General features: G+C 44.0%; 1 protein-coding gene across 4 annotated transcripts in view; it reads left to right on the forward strand.

Annotated features, from left to right (window-relative positions):
- The window catches only part of UNC79 (unc-79 homolog, NALCN channel complex subunit), a 226,455-nt gene that overhangs the window by 157,895 nt on the left and 47,643 nt on the right, over positions 1–20,917 (forward strand). For 2 of the 4 annotated variants that reach the window (XM_081097314.1, XM_081097315.1), the window contains 7 exons: positions 2,256–2,372; positions 4,972–5,055; positions 8,745–8,847; positions 11,501–11,641; positions 17,976–18,014; positions 20,057–20,169; positions 20,259–20,344. In XM_081097314.1, the coding sequence (XP_080953440.1) occupies positions 2,256–2,372; positions 4,972–5,055; positions 8,745–8,847; positions 11,501–11,641; positions 17,976–18,014; positions 20,057–20,169; positions 20,259–20,344 (683 nt within the window). The remainder of the gene's footprint in view (positions 1–2,255; positions 2,373–4,971; positions 5,056–8,744; positions 8,848–11,500; positions 11,642–17,975; positions 18,015–20,056; positions 20,170–20,258; positions 20,345–20,917) is intronic. The other 2 variants (XM_081097313.1, XM_081097312.1) reach the window with 1 other exon arrangement.

Consider the following 20,917-nt stretch of genomic DNA (forward strand, 5'->3'; position numbering starts at 1 on the left):
GTTATAATAGAGGTGATAGGAACTCTAAGAAAGAGTTTCCAAGTGCCTGTTATTTTCCCTTTTGGTAGCCAAGAAGAATAGTTAGTTCTGAATCTAGTTCTTTTTTTTTAATCACAAAAAAATCTATTTGATAACCTGATAAAATGCCCATTTAAAAAAATCTATTTTTATTGATTTCAGAGAGGAAGGAAGAGGGAGAGAGAGACAGAAACATCAACGATGAGAGAGAATCATGGATTAGCTGCCTCCTGCACACCCCTACTGGGGATCAAGCCCGCAACCTGGGCATATGCCCTGACTGGGAATGGAACTGTGACCTCCTGCTTCATAGGTCAATGCTCAACCACTGAGCCACAATGTTTAGGCTAAAATTCCCATTTTTACTAAAATCATGAAAGTGTATTTTCTCCTCCTGATTTGCATGAGCCATATGAAAAAAATAAAAAGGTAGTGAATTTAGTTAGAATTCCAAGTTGGGTATACTTTGAGATAGGATGACTAAGTCAGTTTGAATACATTTAACTAAGTGCTAGTTAAATGTATCATAAAATAAATGTAGCCAATGTATCATAATCCCCATTCATGACTGAATCAAGTCCCTTCAGATTTAGCATAGCGCATCCTTAGATTTCTGCCTTCCTCCTTCCCTTCACTAAAAGCATGTATTAAATGGTTCTTGCTGGTATGTTCTTGCAGGCATAATGCCAGGGGTCTTACATGCTGAGCTAACTATTAAGGATTTTTATTCTTAATGAATTCTGTTGTCTTTAAAAACAAGGAATTGGAGAAATTATTCAATCATTAGAGGTTTTACATCTTTTTTTTTCTGCTAATTTTTAAATTTTTTAAATCTTCTAAAAGAGCTTCACTTTTGAATTTTAAAGAGGCTGTACTTTTCAAGTGAGTCATAAAGTTGTTAGTTTTACCAATCAACCAGAAGAATCAGAGATTTTTCATATTAGTTTGCATCGTCATTTCCATGAATTTAGTTAAGCTGGATTCCAAGACACAAGAATCCCCATCACACCCCTCTCTTTTCATCAGTTTATTAGCTGATTTTGTAGCTAAGCATGCCATGACCACCATGAATCAAACAGCATGCTAATTACATGAAAAGCAATATTGTGATTGATTTCACATCACACCTTGGTACCATGATTGAGAAACCTTCCTATGACACTCTAGACTTTCTGGGGACCATACAGTCATCCCAGTTGCTACCATCCCCTTCTGGGTCATGACGTGCAGAGCTTCAGTTTCTGAAATTGTCCTTATAAGAGGGTGAATGGCCACAAGTTCTCACATATCCCGGTGTTTGGGATCTTTTAGATAAAGCACATCGGTGGTGCGCTGCCTTTCTCGCTGGGTGGGGCCGGGAGGGGCGGGGCTGCTGGGAGGGATCGGAGAGCTGTGGCAGGCGGCTTTCTCACTGGCAGTCTCCTGGCAGAGGTGCTTCTCCTGTTTCTTTCTGGTTTGGACATGCTTATCACTTGGCATTTCATTGGTGGCGTATTTGTCAGTGCCCAACTGCAGAATAAAAATGTTACCACGGCTTTCTGACACCAAGATGTTAGCTAACCTGATAAAGACGTGTACTAGAATATACTTCCGGAATACTATCCGAGCCACACTTCTCAAATAGTAGGCTCATACGGAGATTGAAAACAGCATTGACTTCGGAGTCAACATGCTTTGGTTTTACGACCACCTTATTTGCTGGTTGGTTCCAAGTAACATAATTTTATCATCTTCAATTTCTTTTTAAGAATTGGGGTTGATATGTGTCATCCTACTCTAAAATATACCTGTGTGTACACACACACACGCACGCACACACACGCACGCACACACCATGGGGACGTCAGGGGATATAACGGAAACGGAAACTATATGTGCACAAGCTCCATTAAAGAAAGTTGAACTATAAATTCAAAGTGAAATTATCTGTCTTAAATACTTTTTGGAACAAGGCAGAGATATATAACTAAAAAGTTAATGACAAAAATCATGTTGTTGGACTAAATATGTACAGGCTACAGTGCCCATAGGCGCTGTGTTTTTCTCTACCGAGTGGAGAAAGGCGCCTGGAATAGCGTGGTGCTTTAGTTTTTCATTTGGACAGGAGCATACAGTTTACCAAACAGTGACGAATAGCTGGTGAAGACTCAATTAAGATTCTGTCTGGATGTGTAGAGCCTTTGCGTGCCATGCGGATTTATCCCCCTAGTAATCATCTCCTAATTTCCTTCATATAGCTCAGTATAGGCAGATGAAAAGGGGATCCCTGGGAGCTCTGACAATGAGCCAGTTAATGAAGCGACAGCTGGAGCATCAGTCTAGCGCCCCCCATAACATCAGCAACTGGGACACTGGTGGGTCAAGTTTTTCTTCTTGTTTTACCTCTCAGATGAGCTAATGCCACTTTCCCTGGGTCCCTTCGGCTCCCTTGTTAAGGAATAGACGTTCTCTTGTGCTCTGTGGTTCAAATAATTTTTTAAAACCCTTAAAGTAATTAATAAGTCTACTTAAACTTTCCAAGCATTCTAGAGCCACCTGTTCTCCCATCTAGGTTGATCCAACTCTTTTTCCCCCCCTCTAAGACCCAGATTCCAGATATTAGGTTATCTGTCTGAGAGTTTAATGATATAAATGCATAAAGGAAGGAATGGCACTATGATTTCATGATGTGAATTAAAAGTACAAAACGAAATACCAGGTCACCAATATTCTCGGTTTTATAAACTGTAAAGTACCCAAATAAGGGACTGTTAATAGTAATAATAATAATAGCCAGTGTCAGCCTAGTGACATCATGATCTGCCAGTAGGTTTGGGAATGTGGGCTGTGTGTCTGAGTCAGCAGGGCACCAGGTTGCAGCCGCACACCCTCATGCTCATACGATGGAAGTGCACCTAACCTCAATGTTAAAGTAAGGACTGACTGCCGTGACATGTCTGGTTTACACACGATCCCTCTGCATTTTCTACACTTTATTACCATGTTTTTCTGCACATGTACCACTTTCTCAAGCCAGTACTTACGGCCTCAATCCTGTTCTTTTGAGTGCCCGCTTTTCTTCTTTTTAATTAAATGGGTCGTTTGGGTTACAAAATTACACATGTGAAAGCACTTTGCAATATGCACGCACCAGGAAAAGATCAGGATTTGTCACTCTGATCTGGGGGCCAACACTTGGATCGGGCTAATTTAGTATCTTGGCTAGTACTTTCTGGCTACAGTTATATGCAATTATTTTAATATCCTTCCTTAAGACCAGGAACTGTAATTTCCACAGGCCCAAAATCTTGAGATAGTGTTATTTTTTCAAAACCATAATAGTTACATAATTTCAACTTATTTCCCCCCCAGTCTTCAAAAGAAAGAAAGAAAGAAAGAAAGAAAGAAAGAAAGAAAGAAAGAAAGAAAGAAAGAGAGAAAAAGAGAGCTGGTCTAGATGACTGAACCCTACACACTATACTCAATCCTACATTTAGCAGATAGTTTCAGTTCTCTTGGCCTTTATCAGGGTTGTTAACATTTTGGGGTTTAGTGTTTTATCTTTCATTTACTGATCGGTGGTAGTGAGTGCTGAAATGCCCAAAAGCCGACAGGCGAGGAGACCAGGAGGAAGATATTGGATAGCCAGTCTTGAGAGTTTGGGCGAAGTCTTCTGTCCACACCAAGAGGACTTTGTTGCTCTCTTTACTGAGATGAAGCTGTGTAAGGAACTGAGAATGAAAGCTTTTGTTTGGTTAGTTCTTTAGTAATTAAATGTCCAGCTTTTGTTCGGTTGACCTGTGGGCTCCAGAGAGCAGTTCACCATTGTACTGTTTTCTATAGCCAGTAGCTCAGCCTAAGCTAACCATTTTAGATTCTGACTACAATGACAACCCAGTTTGTTTGACTCAGTAGAGATAAAAAGGCAAATAGAGCTCAATTTCCAATCTAAATTTTAACCTTAAAAAAATCTGCATGATGCCAAATAACCCATTTAACTGAATTTTTCACTTTTCAACCAAACTTCCGCCTTGTTCATGTCACTCTGGTGTCGCAGTTAATACTCACTATTTCCATGCTGTCTGCATTTCTTTCACCCGGGTTTCCCTGGGCTGGTTTTCCATCCTCCAAGTTGGTTCTCTGGTCACCAAGTCCGACTAGAGCTTCATCACAACATTTTTGTTTTTGTTCATGCCATAAAAAGTTCTCCCCAAAGCCAAGGTCAGAGGAAAGTCGATGAACGTGTAGTTCAGTGTTAGGAGGCATAGTACGTCATACCACATACATTGATTCAGTGGCTCACTAGCCTGCAAAAGAACAGATCTAGTCATGTAGACACACCGAGAAAGACAGCCTAAAGCATGATCGAGTCCCCTCAGCATGCACTGCTTGCTCACAAAGCACCTGTCTCCTCCATCCACGTAGAGCTGGCTTACTTCTTTGCTTCATCTTTCATATGAAACCAATGCTCCTGAAGCACCGCTCCCCCATTTCTGCCCCTGCCCCCTTATTCCTGTTCCTCAGTCCTCACACGCCTGTCATTTCCTTGCTACCAGTTCCACATGTTTTCTGTATGACCATTCTGGCCATTACCCCAAATGATCACTTATGTATTTACTGATTCGCATAAAACATTTCTTTATGGCTGTAACGTTAGCCTTTTGTTTTTTCATTTCATATCAAGAGAGACGGGATTTGAGCTCTTTTTGGGGGAATAGTGGTGGAATCTGGACTACTTTTGGATGGTTTTAGATGCTCTGCTGCTGTTAATTCCATTTCATAGACCTGAAGGGCAGATTTGTAGTGAAACGCCAAACAGCCCTGCCCTAAAAAGTAGGATGTTTCTTGTAAATGTTAATAATTAACTATAACCATGACTGAAAACATGGCCCCAAGAGATCTGGTTAAATTCTTTGGATTGTGAATTGTGCTCAGTTGACCACATTGAGACTGGGATGCTCTATTTGTCCACAGAACAGATACAGCCGGGGAAACGCCAATGTAACGTGCCAACGTGCCTAAACCCTGACCTGGAGGGACAGCCGCTGAGAATGAGAGGTGAGTGGAGTCACAGAGTCTCAGGCTGTGAGAACTGAAGAAACTGTATCTGTCAATCACTGAGTCGCCCAGCGGGTGCGGAAATCTCGTTTGGCAGCTCTGTGGAGTGGCTCCCTCCTTTGCTCAAACGCCTCCAGGGAGCGGGAATGCATGACGTCTCTGACCATGACCAACAAGAAGTTCTTCCTCAGAGAGACTTTCCAACCCTCGGGACCACGCAAAACAAGTCTGGTCTCCCTCAGCAGTCACCTGCTGCTTATCTCCCAGTCTGTCCTGGAGCACACATCCTGGGTCCTTCCGTCTCCCTCCCGATACGCGTCCGTTTTCTGTATCACCCTGAACCTGCTTCCCTGGGCATGGCCCAGCTTCTCTGTGTACCCGCCAGAATGCCGAGGTCCCTGATGAATAGCTTCTTTTCAGCCTCTGAAATGGCACAGAGTGCGCTCTTGACATTGTGTTGCTCCTAGGAGCAAGCGGAGAATGAGTCTGTGCTAAGTTAATCAGGACGTGTATTTTCAAAATTCGTCTCATGGCTAATTAATCATTACTTTTGTTCTTTTTTAATTCAGAAAGCAGGTTAACCTATCATTCGTAAAATGTAAAAATGAATCATGACCACATCTCTTAGCTAGCCCCTTAGATCAAGCAGATCTGCTATTCCTACCACTCTTATTTTCCCTTGGGATGAGGGGACATTTATCTCCAGATGTTGCTAACATTTGTATGGTGCTGCAGAGCAGTTATAGGCTCCGTATCGGATGAGAGGAGACTCTTCTTATTTAGGGGCCTAGGAAAAGCTTTTAGAAGCAGAAATCAGGGTGGTCGAGCAAACTCTGGTCCCTGTCCGTGACCTAGTGGCACAGTTAGCAGCACACACTAGTGGCACAGTTAGCAGCACACACTAATGGCACAGTTAGCAGCACACACTAGTGGCACAGTTAGCAGCACACACTAGTGACACAGTTAGCAGCACACACTAGTGGCACAGTTAGCAGCACACACTAGTGGCACAGTTAGCAGCACACACTAGTGACACAGTTAGCAGCACACACTAGTGGCACAGCAGCACACACTAGTGGCACAGTTAGCAGCACACACTAGTGGCACAGCAGCACACATGGGGTGAGGTGATGAGAACAAAGATGGCGAGGCACTTTCACGGTAAATGAAGAGCCCGTTGATGCCGCGTGGGGACTGAGTGTGCATGCGTGCTTGCTTTACCAGCGGTTCTCAACCTTCCTAATGCCGCGACCCTTTCATACAGTTCCTCATGTTGTGGTGACCCCCAATTTCATTGTTACAAATGGAACATAATTAAAGCATAGTGATTCATCACAAAACAATATGTAATTATGTATGTGTTTTCTGATGGTCTTAGGCGACCCCTGTGGAAGGGTCTTTCGACCCCCAAAGGGGTCGCAACCCACAGGTTGAGAACCGCTGCTTTAGACAGACCAATCCTTTATGCTTTCTCTTATCTCCCAGGTTCAAAATCTCCAGCTTGGAAGTTGGGCTTTGGAGGAGGTCCCCTCTTTATTCTAAAGTTTCTAAGAACCTTCTATTTCTGTTCCTAGTTCCGTATGGCATGCACACTGGGTATTTAGTAGGGGAACCATAGGTGGTGGCACCAGAAGTGTTGCCAACAACGGGGGATCATGAGACTGCCTCTAATATTGCAGACTTAGTGGTGACTCAGCTATAATGAAAGGTAGCCGCGGCCTATGGCTTCCTTTTGCATTTCCCGCCTTCTCTTGGCACATTGCTCTTTGCTCTCACATCACTAGCTAATGTTGCCCTATGGGAACCATTGCCCGTAACTTAACCGATATGCTTTTATAGGTGACTGCCAGGAATATTGCATCACACATTCTGTGCTGTCCTTTGAAAAAACAACTTCACGCTGCTATTGTCAAAAATATCTGTTTGTGGTGTTTGTACTGGATAATAATCGGTTAAAACCACCCAAATGATTTTGATTCCCTCCCTTTTCTTGACTTGAATTGTGATTTCTGCATTATAACAAAAGGCAGTGATCTTCTCAAAGCCTTGACTCAGGCTTTTAAAATAATCAATTTCTTATGTTTCTGGTAAGACTGTGCATATATCACCATATATCTAGCGGGCTGAATTTTTCCATGTTTAGCACAGGCATTTTGGAATCTGGTAGACATGGTCTGTCAATATGAAAAGTATGTGGAGTGTTGGGTTTAAACTTTCCACGTTTTGGTTTCATGCTCTTTACATTACCACTTAACAATCAATCTTGTCTTCTTTTATCTTGGCCCACTTCTTGCCTTTTCTACTCTTAATCAATTTACACTTATGCTGATAATAAATACTGTTGCTTCCATTCCAAACTACATCTTTAAGAACACAACTGGAGATCTTTGTTATTGATACACTTGGGTGCACTTAGGAAAGAGCAGCATCTCAGAAACGGCTGATAAATAAGCGGTAAAATTTGGATTCCCTTTTGGGTTCTTTAAATGTAACATAAAGGTATTTTCAGATCCTTTCCTGGCCTTTGGGTCTGCAGATCTTGGGCTTCTGAGCAGCACATTTGGAGCCTTTGATCTGGCGAGGGAGCCTGGCTAGCCTGGCAGCACTGTGCCTCTTCAAAGTCTTCCATACCATCTCTCCCTCAGATTGACGCACACTGCCTGCCCACTTGGCTGGGTTTCTAAAATTTTTATGTCAGTTCCTTTGGAAACCAGTTCTCTGCATCATCATCTTTCCCCGATTAAGGAAAGATCATACAGCTACGTTTTGTTTTTCAGCACCACGTTGCCAGTTCCTTGATGAAAAACAGATTCTTTCATGGCCATTGGGTTTCCTTGCCTCCTCTCCTGCTTGGAGAGCTCAGAGTCTCGGGCTGTTTCGTAGAGCAGAGCGTGTCTCTGGACCGTCACTCTGGGATTCTTGGAGAGCCTCGTTTCCACGCTCCCGGAAACGGGCCGCACACTGCTGGCTTTCTTGACGGAGAGCAGTCTCCTACTCCAGCTGTACTCATCACTAGACCATGTTGCCAAGTTTCCTGCCTCAGATTTCTCTGACGGCATCAGAGCCCCAAATTTTAAACTGTGTAGTATTGATTGGCTGAGGACACTGTCTGATTCTTTCCAAACACTTGATATTTCATTTTTAAATGTTTCAGTTTGAAAAATGAAGTCTTTTGCTTTGGGGCTTATCATATTAATTTCCAAAGTAAAAAAACATCCGGATATTTCTCAGCTCAAACATCTCCTCTTACTCAGGGGTGTGGAGTTCTGGGATCTTATTCCTTTCCCAAAGTCACAACATTTTAGTGTTAGTACATATTTGTGATTTTAGAAACACTACTGTAAGGGCAGCTCCCATTTATGCCTAGCAAATAAGGCCATAACTCATTTAGGGGAGTCGAATAGATTTCCCCCCTTTTTCATCTTGGTCCTAGTACCCATATTGGCACCTGAACTTTTTCTAATTTTTTCAAGGTCAAGAAGCAAAGAGAGAGATAGGAATCTGGCTTTTAAAGCCATATGAGCAGAAACAAATCTCAATCTGGAATTCATTTTACTCTTGAGGGTTTGGGCTGTCGACGCCACTTCCCTGTGAATGTGATCTTGGGAGCATTTATAAGAGGAGAACGGGCTTTTCCTGGCCCCATGAAACAGATGTTTACTCACCATTTGTCTCTGCTGCTTGCCCAGGGGCCACTAAGTCCAGCCTGCTGTCAGCACCCAGCATCGTCAGCATGTTCGTGCCAGCACCCGAGGAATTCACAGACGAGCAGCCGACGGTGATGACTGACAAGTAAGTGCACACAGTGACTTCCTTCGTGGTGTTTGCAGAATTTGAGAGTTTGCTCCCTGTGATTATGAGAAAGCATCGGAGGAGGCGTACTATAATTTGTTCTTCAAGTGACTGTAGCCATAAGTGTTGGGATGCATTTATTATTCTAGAAACACGGCAGCAAATGACTCCACTTATGCAGAGTCATTTTAAAAAACTTGGACGAATGATTCCAACAATAATTTCACACAAATAAAACCCCTCAACCAGAAGCTTCAAATTGCTAGTATGGGATAAGTTGGAGACTTGATCCTTATTCCCATTCTACCAGCAGGATCTGTTCTCTGAATCTCAAACTGGTTATGTCCTGGTTTGTCAGCCTTCAATATCCCCAGATTTCTTATAGGATAAACTCCAAATGCCTTCACTTACAAAAGGCCCATTTGATTGTGAAGGTATGGCCTTGCCACTCCTCGCCGGGAACTCTTTGTCAAGCCCCCTCATCGTCTCCAGAGCATGCCTGGTGTGTGCTCTCCTCTGTGATTTCATTGGTGCCCTTCTCTTTGTATTATCTCTGCCTGGTGAACTCCTATTCATGCTTCAAAACCTAGTTTAAGGCAGATTCCCTGATTCCATAAGGCAGAATAAGTCATGCCATTCTCCAAGTTTCCGTAGTATTTGATGCATCTATCTATTTTACCACTTATCACAGGTATTTTAATTGTTTAGTCGTTAGCACATACATGTTTTATCATATATTGTGAGTTCCCTAGGATCTGGGACACTTTCTTTTTGTTTGTATTAATCCTCACCAGAGGACATTTTTCCCCATTGGTTTTTAGAAAGAGTGGAAAGGGAGTGAGAGGGAGAGGGAGAAAGAAGGAGAAAAAGAAACACTGATGTGAGAGAGACACATCCTTTGGTTGCCTCCTACATGTACCATGACCGGGGCCAGGGATTGAACCTGCAACCCAGGTACATGCCCTTGACGGGGAATCGAACCTGAGACCCTTTGGTTTACGGGCTGATGCTCTAACCACTGAACACCACTGGCCAATGCGGGACTGGGTCACTATCTTCTATTTTATTCGCTAAGTTCTCTACACATTGCCTGGCACATAAATGCTTATTCAGTGCCTATGATAAAGAATAAGACTTTGCCGAAACCGGTTTGGCTCAGTGGATAGAGCGTCGGCCTGCGGACTGAGAGGTCCCAGGTTCGATTCCGGTCAAGGGCATGTACCTGGGTTGCGGGCACATCCCCAGCGGGGAGTGTGCAGGAGGCAGCTGATCGATGTTTCTCTCTCATCGATGTTTCTAACTCTCTCTATCTCTCTCCCTTCCTCTCTGTGAAAAATCAATAAAATATATTTAAAAAAAAAAAAAAGAATAAGACTTACAGGTTTTAGGTTTGGAGAGATCTCATTGGAACAAGGAGACTGCCTGGTAAAAGTGACCCAAGTAACAAATGGGGTAGGCTTGTGACAGAGGAGAGGAGGGAGGGGTGGAAGCGGCTGGTGCAAAGATCCAAGTAGCTGGCCCCAGCTGATGGGCATCACTGAAGAGGAATGGCGCCTGTGTGAAACAGCTTCTAGGCATGTCCACATGTGGGGCACCTCGCTGCTTGTGGAGGACTCCTCCTGGCTTCTGCTTTGGTGTAGTTTCCCCTTGTGTGTTATCCTCCAAGTCCAGTCTCTCCTAGTTGCCTCCCTGCTTGCCTGTGTCTCCATTCCATTTATCGTTTTGGCTACAAATGTGAATCCTATCTCTTTAAAAAGTCAATTTTTAGGAAATATTTCTATTCTATTCTATTCTATTCTATTCTATTCTATTCTATTCTATTCTATTCTATTCCTATTCTATTCTTTAGAAAGTTTTTGGGTGGAAGGGTCACGGTAGCGATCATAGCTCAGGTTCCCTTGCTCTTCCCAGCAGGCTTTCCCTTCACATTATAGAGCTCCCAGCTGTGGCTGGAAATAAGAGCGTTGGCTTTGTTGAGATGAATTAAATTGAGCCTGCATTAGATAAGACGAGCAATAAGTCATAAGTCAGTTAAGAGCAAGTGCCATTGTGTTTCTCTCTCTCTTTTATTCCCCCTTTTTTGCTCAATCCTTCCCCCTGTGCCATTGTGTTTTTACATATTACACTCTGTAGGCGTGGTGACTTCATAAAACTGACCTGAGAGGTAGAAGAGCCTGCTCTCCAGGCTCCCCAGGCTTTCTAGAGTGTTCTATTGACCTCAAAATAGGACATTTTTAAATTTAAAAGCTTAGGAAAGCTTCCATTTGTGTCTAGGCGTTTTTCATTTCAGCAAATGAAAAGTATCTAGTTTCTGACTCTCCCTAGCAGTGCCTTCACATGCATGAAATCCCTCAGCTAGAAGCTGTAGACTTAGTCCAATAGGCTCTTGTTGTAGGAGTCAGTTCATGTGTAGGCCAGATGTTTGTGAGCTGAAAGGATGTTTCAGTGGTCAAAGCAACCCCCCTGGTCTCTGCCATGCGTGCCATCTGCTTCTGTGTCTATGGTGAGGGTGGCATGGGGTCTCCTATTTATTGTTAGAGTGAGACCCTGACCTCCTTTGGGGGACTTTTACCAGAAAGGGCTGTATGGGATTTGTTCTCTGCTGAAACCACTGTTGGCTTTCATGGAAGGCACTTCTCTGTTTCCCTTGCAGATGCCATGACTGCGGGGCCATCCTTGAGGAATATGACGAGGAGACGCTCGGGCTGGCCATCGTGGTCCTCTCCACGTTCATTCACCTGAGCCCGGACCTGGCGGCCCCGCTGCTGCTGGACATCATGCAGTCCGTGGGGAGGTGAGCGCGGCCTCTGTGGTGCTTGGCGGGAAGGAGCCTCATTCAATTCATATATTGAGATAGAAGCTGCCAGTTCAAAAGTGAAACATTTAGGAATCTTATGATGCTTGATATTGGGATCCACTCAGACCAATTAAAAAAACAACGGAATGAACCAGACTTTTGGTGAGTTTCCCAGCTGTGTAGGGTCACGAGTCCCAATGCCAGAGTGAAGCCAGAGGGAAACACACCAGGAAAACTGTTGCTTGTTGTCTGTTACTCTGTGAGCTACTGGAGGTAACGGTGCTCAGAACTGTATGAGTTCAGAGTAACCGCTTGTTAGGTTTGAGATGCTATTCTTGTTCCTCTCCCTTTGCCGGTTTTAAGAGGGTTCTCTGGGCATTTTGTAATCTTGGGGTGGCTCACTTAATTATGCAGTTGGGGCGTTGGCATGTGGGGGGGCAGAGCCGAGGGGAGCGTGGCAGTGTCACAGTTCTGACTCCGAACAAGGAAGGATGCACACACCTTGGGAGCAGGGCCTTCCTTCCGCCCGACCGAGGGAAGATTAGAGTGAGCTGCTTTGAAAAGTTTTATGTTCAGAAGCTTCCATTTAGTAGATAGGACCTGAGAAGAAAAGTGAAGTATTTTATGAATATAAGGGAGGTTCAATTCCAGTAACGAATTGCAGCCCTAGCACGAACGACTTATAGAGGATGGACTGAAATTCCACTGGAATGTATTCCGTTTCCAGTCTGCGTGGGCACGAAGCTCGGCGCTGTAGGCTGTGGGCATTAGACTGAGCTGTTGCTCTCAAGTGCTTTGTGGCTTAGTTGTCGAAGAGGACGGCGATGTGTGGACCAGCTGGGTAGCCAGACAAGATAGGACATGACTAAGAGCTGTAATGAGGGGTATGTGCGGTAAGTGCTATAGAAGTTTAGGGTGGAGGTGATTTCTTAGGGAAGTTCCCTGTGGAGGAGGTAGGGGAAACACTGGATTCTGCGAATTCCTGGTATTACAGGGAGGGAAAGAGCATGAATCTTAATGGAGCTTAAATTTAATTTTTTAATGAAGAAATTATGATTTCAAGTTAAAAACAAACAGGAAAGCATGAAAAACCCCTTGGCCCTAAAAATGTATGACTACTTTATCTCCCTTCCCCCAGTTTCTCTGTGGTATCCTTAGGAGTATATACAAGTCAGAGATGGTATAACTATTCTACCTTTCACACTTACAAATAGCCAGTATGAAAAGTAAGCCATGAGCATGGGAGGTGGGGAGATAAGAAAAAATGAATTATTTCATTTAAACCCTTGATTTTAACCTCATTATAATAGTCATGGAATAAATTTTATACCAACTATCAACAGTACTGTGGAATGAGAGTTTTTATTAATGTCAGGTCACAATTTCTACTTGAATACTTTGCCATGTTACAACAGGTAGGATTATTGCTCTGGTCTGGTCTGTTACCATCTCCTTGGAGTAGCTGATCAAAGTAGTAATTGATATAGAGGGGCTTTATTTTTTGATTTTTACATTAAGAGAGAATAAACCCTGTTCAAGCATGGCTAGCTGTTAAGATGGAAACACAAGCTTTAAAGAAAAGTAAAAGAAAAACAGCAGACACACATACACACACACACACACACACACACACATATATACACATACATACATATATTTAAATATCTACCTCTTTTGGGGAGACTGGGAGAGAGCATTTAAATCAGGGGTGGGAAACCTTTTTCTGCCAAGGGCCATTTGGATATTTACAACACCATTCACAGGCCATACAGAGATGCCGGGGTCCAACCCCAGCAGGTCCAGGGGTTCCCAAAGGCGTAGACGGAGTCGGCGAAGAAGGAAGGACACGGAGACAGTGTTCAGTTGATCAGCAGCCTAGCCAGGATCTCCAGCCAGGATCTCCAGCCAAGTTCTGGTCTGGATCTCCAGAGAGGTTCTGCTGTTTATTGTCTCGTTACATCCGTATTTATACCAGTTGATTTTAATCCTGTCAATTTCTATTACAAAGGTTAGGGCGTTTCTTATCTCCATTCCAGGGAGTAAAGATTATGTAGCTTAAGCATGATTGTTTGTAGTTAAAGTGATTAACTACCTGCCTGGCACTTAGTTAAGGAGTTTCATCCCCTCCCTAACTTCAGGGAAAAATCCCTACCTGGGGAAACAACCTTTCTCGGAGAGGTGACCTTGGTTAAAACACACAGCGCTAAGGGGAGCAAACATATTAAGAACAGTATGCTATGTACGCCAGGTCCCTTGAAACATATGCTGTGCAGATGTTTCTATCCTGCAGCGACTGTGTCAAGCAGCAAGGATGGACCAGCTTCCGGCAAATTCCCCCTTTTTTATTTTTTAAATGATAGTGCATGCAAATCAGTGGCCACCTCTCAGATTGGGCCGTTTAAAACTCGGAAGAAGACTGGCAAGCAATGACAGTGAGCATAACTATAAACATAGTGGATGGAGTGCACAAGGAGCCCCATTCCTGTAGAAGGTTGCCGGCCTCTTCAGTCAAGGGATTACAGCTGTCCTCAAGTTGTTGGTTTGATTGTCTTTGTTGGTCTGGCTAGAGGGCGGCGTCACTGGCGACAGGCTTCCCGAAGCGTCAGCGGGTTGAAGGGCTGCATCAAAGGGTCCATCAGGGCCGTGATTGATGGTGGTGTCGGTGTCCGAGAAGGAGTAAGCTGTGCCTTCTGGGTCAGCTGATATGGAAGATGAAGGGTAGTAGAGAGAAAAAGAAGAGAAAGCAAAAGAACTACAAGGCATGGAAATCTTTAGAAAAAAGAGGGAGAAGAAAGGGAAGAAGGCAGCATCCTGACACAGCCCTTTCCTTCAGCTGCCCCTTTCCCTGTGGTCCAAGGTAGAAATGGGAAACAAGTCCTGTTGCAGTAAGAGGGAAGCTGCTGTCAGCCAGTCTCTGTCTTTACCTGGGTTCTGATCTGAGCTGAGCATGGGAAGCGGGAAGCAGCCATGGGGACAGGAGACCTTCCTCAGAAGGGGCAAGTGTTCAAGCCCCTGAACCATTCGGGGGGTGAGGATCTGTGCCCCACCTCTGTTGAACTCCAAGTTCTTTCCTACTGGCCCCCCAACTGTGCCTGTCTTAGGTTGCCCCACCCTGTGGGGTCTTACCCGTCTTTGACTACCAGCCATCTCTGGGCCAAGTAGGGTGATGTGAGGTTCAGTTCTGTCTCCTTGGTAGCCTATGTCCCTCTGGCCTCCATGCCCAGCAACTGCCTTGGGATCCCCTTGCCTGCTGGCGGGGCCCCGGCATTGATCACATATCTTGGGGAACCCAGGTTTCTTCTCCAGGGAGGGCCCAGCTCACACTATTGGGTGAGAGACAGATCCATGGTACCAGCCACCATGAGGCTTCAACCTCAGCATGAACAGAGAGCTCAGGCAATACCTATGGGCAATTGGATTGTAAGAAGAGGGTCCCTCTTGGTACAAGGGTAAGGGGGGCCAATACAGGACAAAGGAGAGTCCCGGAACAGGGCTTTCTCAGCCCAGGATGTCAGGCTCTTGGCACAAGACAACTCCATGTATGGGGCATATACCAAGCATCCCTAGTCACTGCATAAAAGGGAGGTGCCCTTCCTGGAACAGTAGGGTAGGGAGATTCTAGAAGAGGCTGTGTTCAGGAAAGAAGGAGAAAGGCCAAACAACCAGCAAACAAGTAGTTAGATTTTTAAAAAAGGAAAAAGGAAAGGAGATGTGGGGAAAAGCTGGGACATGTGGAAAGACAAAAAGGAGGCACATGTGATCCTCCCAATGGACAGATTGTTCCAGCTCAGGGCTGCACATCTGCTGCAGATGGGCACTGGTGTGCTATGATGAGGCAGAGATGGCGGGCGGTGAGACATAAGGTCAGACTAGACGATCTGGAATCCACACAGGTGAGTCTGCGTCCTGTGGAAATATACAAGCATATCCTCTCCCCCAGGTTAAAAGTACATCAGGTCCCTTCCAGGCTCCTGTAAGCAAGTCTCTCCATTTGATGAGGGCTTTAGGTTTAGTTAGATCAGGGTTCCAATGCCTGTACATCGGGGAATTTCCCTCAGAATCTACATTTAGTATATTAATTACAAATAGAGTATGTTGTAGAACATGATGAGGAGAGGAATATTTAAACTCATTTTCTTGTAATTTTTTAATTTGTGTTTTTAAAGTTTGGTGAGCCCTTTCTACTATTGCTTGGCCTTGAGGATTGTAGGGTATTCCTGTAGTATGTGCGATGCCGAATGTAGAGCATAAGTTTTTAAAAGCTCTAGAGGTATAGGCAGGCCCATTGTCTGTTTTAAGTGCCATTGGTATTCCTAGGTAGGAAAAGCATTGGAATAGATGTTGACTTACATCTTTAAAGGCTTCTCCTGTACGTGCAGAAGCAAGGATAACATGAGAAAAGGTATCAATACAAAATTATCAACTTAAAAATGATGTTGCTATGAAAAAAGCTCCTTGATTTATGAATTTCGAGTCCTGCCTGCTGTTGCCTTGGCAGGGCCAGACCAAATGATACGGCCCATGGGTTGGACGTTCTCTACCCCTCCTACTGGCCCCCCAACTGTGCCTGTCTTAGGTTGCCCCACCCTGTGGGGTCTTACCCGTCTTTGACTACCAGCCATCTCTGGGCCAAGTAGGGTGATGTGAGGTTCAGTTCTGTCTCCTTGGTAGCCTATGTCCCTCTGGCCTCCATGCCCAGCAACTGCCTTGGGATCCCCTTGTCTGCAAGTTTCCAGAATTCTTAATCTCAACTGATTCAGCAAACCTGCCAATAAAACAGATTCAGCAATCACCTGATTCAGGGCTTCCTTGAATGCCTCTCTTCCACAGGAGGTCATGTGCATGCACAAACAGTGGTTTATTTATTCTAGTCCCACAGGAACTATTTCCAGTGTGTTCTACGAGTATGTGAGTTCAGCACAACCCTTTCATTTATCACCCAAGTCTTTCCAAATGATTTTGTATTTTGCTCCCTATTTACATCCCTCTTAAAATTTACCCACCCTGTCCTGGCCGATGTGGCTCAGTTGGTTGGAGCATCGTCCTGTACATCAAAAGGTGGTGGGTTTGATTCCTGGTCAGGGCTACATACCCAGGTTGCGGGTTTGATCCCTGGTCGTGTGTGTATGGAGACAACCAATCGATGTTTCTCTTTACTCTCCCTAAAATCAATAAAACATATCCTCAGGTGAGGATTAAAAAAAAAGTAAAAAATAAAATAAAAAATTACCCACCCCTTTTTCTAGGTACAGCCTTCAAGGTCACATTTACTGCATCATTAATTACTTTGATTTCACTTGCCGATATTTATCTTTTCACTGTGGTATTATTAGCATGAGAAGGCCCATGACCAAAGCAACTGGGAATAGTGTCTGGTGTTAGAGATTGCTGGACCCTATATTTCTCTCCAGATGTGTTCTTGGCTCAGATCACTTTCTTGTGGTCTTAAGCAAATAAATTTGTAGCATTTTCTTTATTTGTTTGTTTTTATTTATTTTTTATTGATTTCAGAGAGGAAGGGAAAGGCAGAGAGAGATAGTAACATCAATGAGAGAGAATTGTTGATCAGCTGTCTCCTGCACGCCCCCTACTGGGGATTGAGTCCACAACCTAGGCATGTGCCCTGACCAGGAATTGAACGATGACCTCCTGGTTCATAGGCCAATGTTCAGCTACTGAGCCACACCAGCTAGGCTCTTTCTTTAATATCTTACTGATCATGGCATGTTTTTCTATACCTACCAATTTAGTATATTCTCCTTCTGTACCTATAGATTGTTTCCACGTGTATAGAACCATATAGTTATACTTTTCAAAAACTTCATGTTATATAATGATTACTTATCCTAATACATTTTTCAGTTTGTCCTTTCAACTTAAGAAATAGCTGACAGATACCCCTGTTACTCATTTTACTATCTTAGAGAGGCGTTTACAATTTGCGATTTGTTTGTTAGGGTTCAGAGGTTGTATACGAAGAAATGCATTTTGAGTTAATATGGGGTGGGGTGGGCCAAACGCTATCCTCACACCTCTCTAGCCTGGCTATAGAGGCCATTTTGCAGATTGGCTGGGCGATATTAAACCAACTTAACTGTATGCATTTCCGTGGGAATATCTGATTTGTTGCAGAAATCAGCTCTCAGAAACTAGGTTAAGTTGAACCCTGTAGCCTGACCACTGTGCGGGCCCTCTGTCCCTGGTCAAGGGAATTGTCAATGGTCTCACATGTCTCGCTGTCTAAACCAGATCCACACGGTCCTACCGCAGTACTATGCACTTCATCATGAAGGCCTAAGATACTCATGGACTCTGTTTACTTACTTCCTAGATTGGCGTCCAGCACTACTTTTTCTAATCAAGCAGAAAGGTAAGGTCCTAAACTGAGCCCAAATCTCACTTTCTTTTTGTCTTTTGTGCTTGTCCATCCTGTTTCTAAAACAGCAGAGTGTGTACCGTGGAAGGAATATTGTTAGTTCAGTTGCTGTTCCCCAGAGCACGTGTCCATTTTCTCTTCACACCTTCATTCATTCCTTCATGCATTCACTCATTTTACTCAGTAAGTATTTTTGAGCCCACTCTGTACCAGGCATTGTGCTAGATACTAGATTTCAACTCGGGGCAAAACGGACATGATCCTGACCTTGTAGGGCTCACAGACTGTCTTGGAGGCAAACATGAACAAAATATTTGCACGCGTTTATACTTGTAAACAGGACTGAGTGCTATGAACAAAAAGTGTAGTGAGACACGTGTAACATTCATTTATTCAACAAGCATTTATGGAGTGTTTACTAGGAACTGAGGATATGGTAGTTAACAAAACAGCAAATCCTGGCTCTCATAGAGCTTATATTCTAGTCGGGGAGGCAGATGGTATGAGGAAACTGGTATGTAATTTAATATCAGTTAGTGCTAAATGCTATGAAAAATAATCAAGTAAGTCTAGGAGATGGAGAGCTACTGAGGGTAGTGTTTTAGATATAATAGTCAGGGCAGCCTCTGAGGAAGTGGCCTTTGAACAAAACCTGATAAAGGGGAGGTGCATACATGCAGCGAGTAATAGAAAGAATCTTCTAGGCAGAGGAAGCAGCAAAGACCGTAAGTCAGGAGAGGACCTGGTGTATTTGGGGAACAACACTAATGTAGGCTGGAGCAGAATGAGCACGGAAGGAGGGGTAGGGGATGAGATGGCAGGGGTAATGGGAGGCCAGGCCAGGAAGAGCCCCGGAGGCCATTGTAAGAAGTCTGACTTTTAATGAGTGAAGCAGAGAGTGAGGAGCGATATGACTTAGCTTGCTTTATCACACATCCAACCATGTATTCAGTCATCATCCATTTTATTTTTGAATGCATTTTAAAGTAATTTTCAGCCATCAGCATGCTCCCCCAGTATGCTAATTCTTCAGCAGTTATCATTAATAAAGTTTGATTTTTGTTTATGTTTTTTTCTAATGCAAAATTTACATACAAGAATGTGCACATAAGTATACATTAACTGAGTTTTGACAAATGCATACATCTGCATAACCCAAACCTCTGTCAAAATAGAACATTACCATCACCCCCAGAGAGTTCCCTCATGCATCTTCCTAATCTCCACCCCCCGAGAGGCAAACACCACCATGAATTTTCCCACCATACAGCTTCATATAAATGGAATTACTCTTTTGTGCCTACTCCTTCTACTTAGCATAATGCTTTTGAGATTCATCTATGTTTTTACATGTATCAGTAGTTAGTTTCTTTTTCAGAGCTGACTTCCTCTTTCTTCTGGTAACTCAACCCCTAATCACTCTGGGAATATCCTTTCTAATGCTTTAATCTGAGGGCCAGGGCCACATAATCACCGTGGCTCCCTCTTTGACATGCAGAGATGGTACAGAGGGTACAGGGGGAAACCGCACACATCAAAGTCCTATCCATTGTACAAGTACCAACTCAGAGCCCCTCACCCCCCAAAAACTTCCCAGCTTTCCCGCTAGGAATGAACATGCCCTTCCCTGTATTTTTTCTCAGAGAAGCTCTCTCTTGTAGCCAGTGACACTTTCTGGGAGGATCTTACTGATAATCCTCATCTTACGTTCTAGTCCTGACCCTGCCAGTCTCTGGACTTGTGGTCTCTGAAGGTCACCTTTCATCTCTGGGTCTCAGAACCCTCATCTGTACACGGGGGTGCTGGAATTAGCCTGCGGCCAGCCTGGCACTTCCTGGTTCTCTTTCTAAAAACTTACAGCAGGATTCTATGTGATTAGACTATTTCATCTCACGGATGAAAATGACAATAAGACATTCCATCCGTGGGTTGGTACATGTAAATGCCTGAACTCTAAATAAGTAAAAAAATAAATACCTAACCTCATTCGGTTTGTCCCACGATTCCTTGTCTTTCCTTTCCCTGCTCACCCCCAGCATGATGGTTCCGGGCAATGCAGCGGGCGTGGCCAAGCAGTTTCTGCGCTGCATCTTCCATCAGCTGGCCCCCAACGGCATCTTCCCGCAGCTGTTCCAGAGCACTATCAAAGGTAATTCATCCGTGGGGAGTGCAGGCTCCATTGACGTGGCTGGTCGCCGGAAACCGGAACCTTAGTAAATCTGACTGTTCACTTTCCAGATGGGACTTTTTTACGGACCTTAGCCACGTCGCTGATGGACTTCAATGAGCTGAGCTCTATTGCTGCTCTCAGTCAGCTCCTGGAGGTAGGTCTGCTTTGATGACACTCTAAGCTCCCACTGAAATCCCTGCTGAGGAAGAAAGTCATTTAATTTAAAATGTAAAGTAAACAATTTTCATTTAAAATTTAAAATAATTTAAAGTTTAAAAATTAGTGTAAAAATTGCCAACGCCTAGGCAAGTGTCAGTTAGACATTGCGGTTTTGAATGGATTTACTATTTACCTAAAGCGCCTCGACACCCTCAACCAAAGGGCGGACCATTGAGAACTCACCTCTGAGAACTTCCTACCTCTCTAAGGTGCGGTGGGTAGAGCAGTGTGCACTGTGTCATGAGACTTGGATTCAGGTGTCAGTTTCACTTATTCAATGTATCACGAGATTCGGATCCAAGTCCTGCTTATCTGATGTATCACTGTCATGAGACTTGAAGTCAATTCTCAGCTCCACTCAGTCGTTGCATTGCAAGCGAGACTTGGATTCATGTCTCAGGTCCTCTGCTTATTAGCTCTCTCAATTAGCTTGGAGTGTTGGCAGGTTGCCATAGGGACTTTGCTGCTGGTCATTACTCTTAGTCTCTGGCCAATAGAGTTTCCCGCA

This window comes from Myotis nattereri (assembly GCF_964212035.1).
Source record: "Myotis nattereri genome assembly, chromosome: 1".
Taxonomy (NCBI): Eukaryota; Metazoa; Chordata; class Mammalia; order Chiroptera; family Vespertilionidae; genus Myotis; species Myotis nattereri.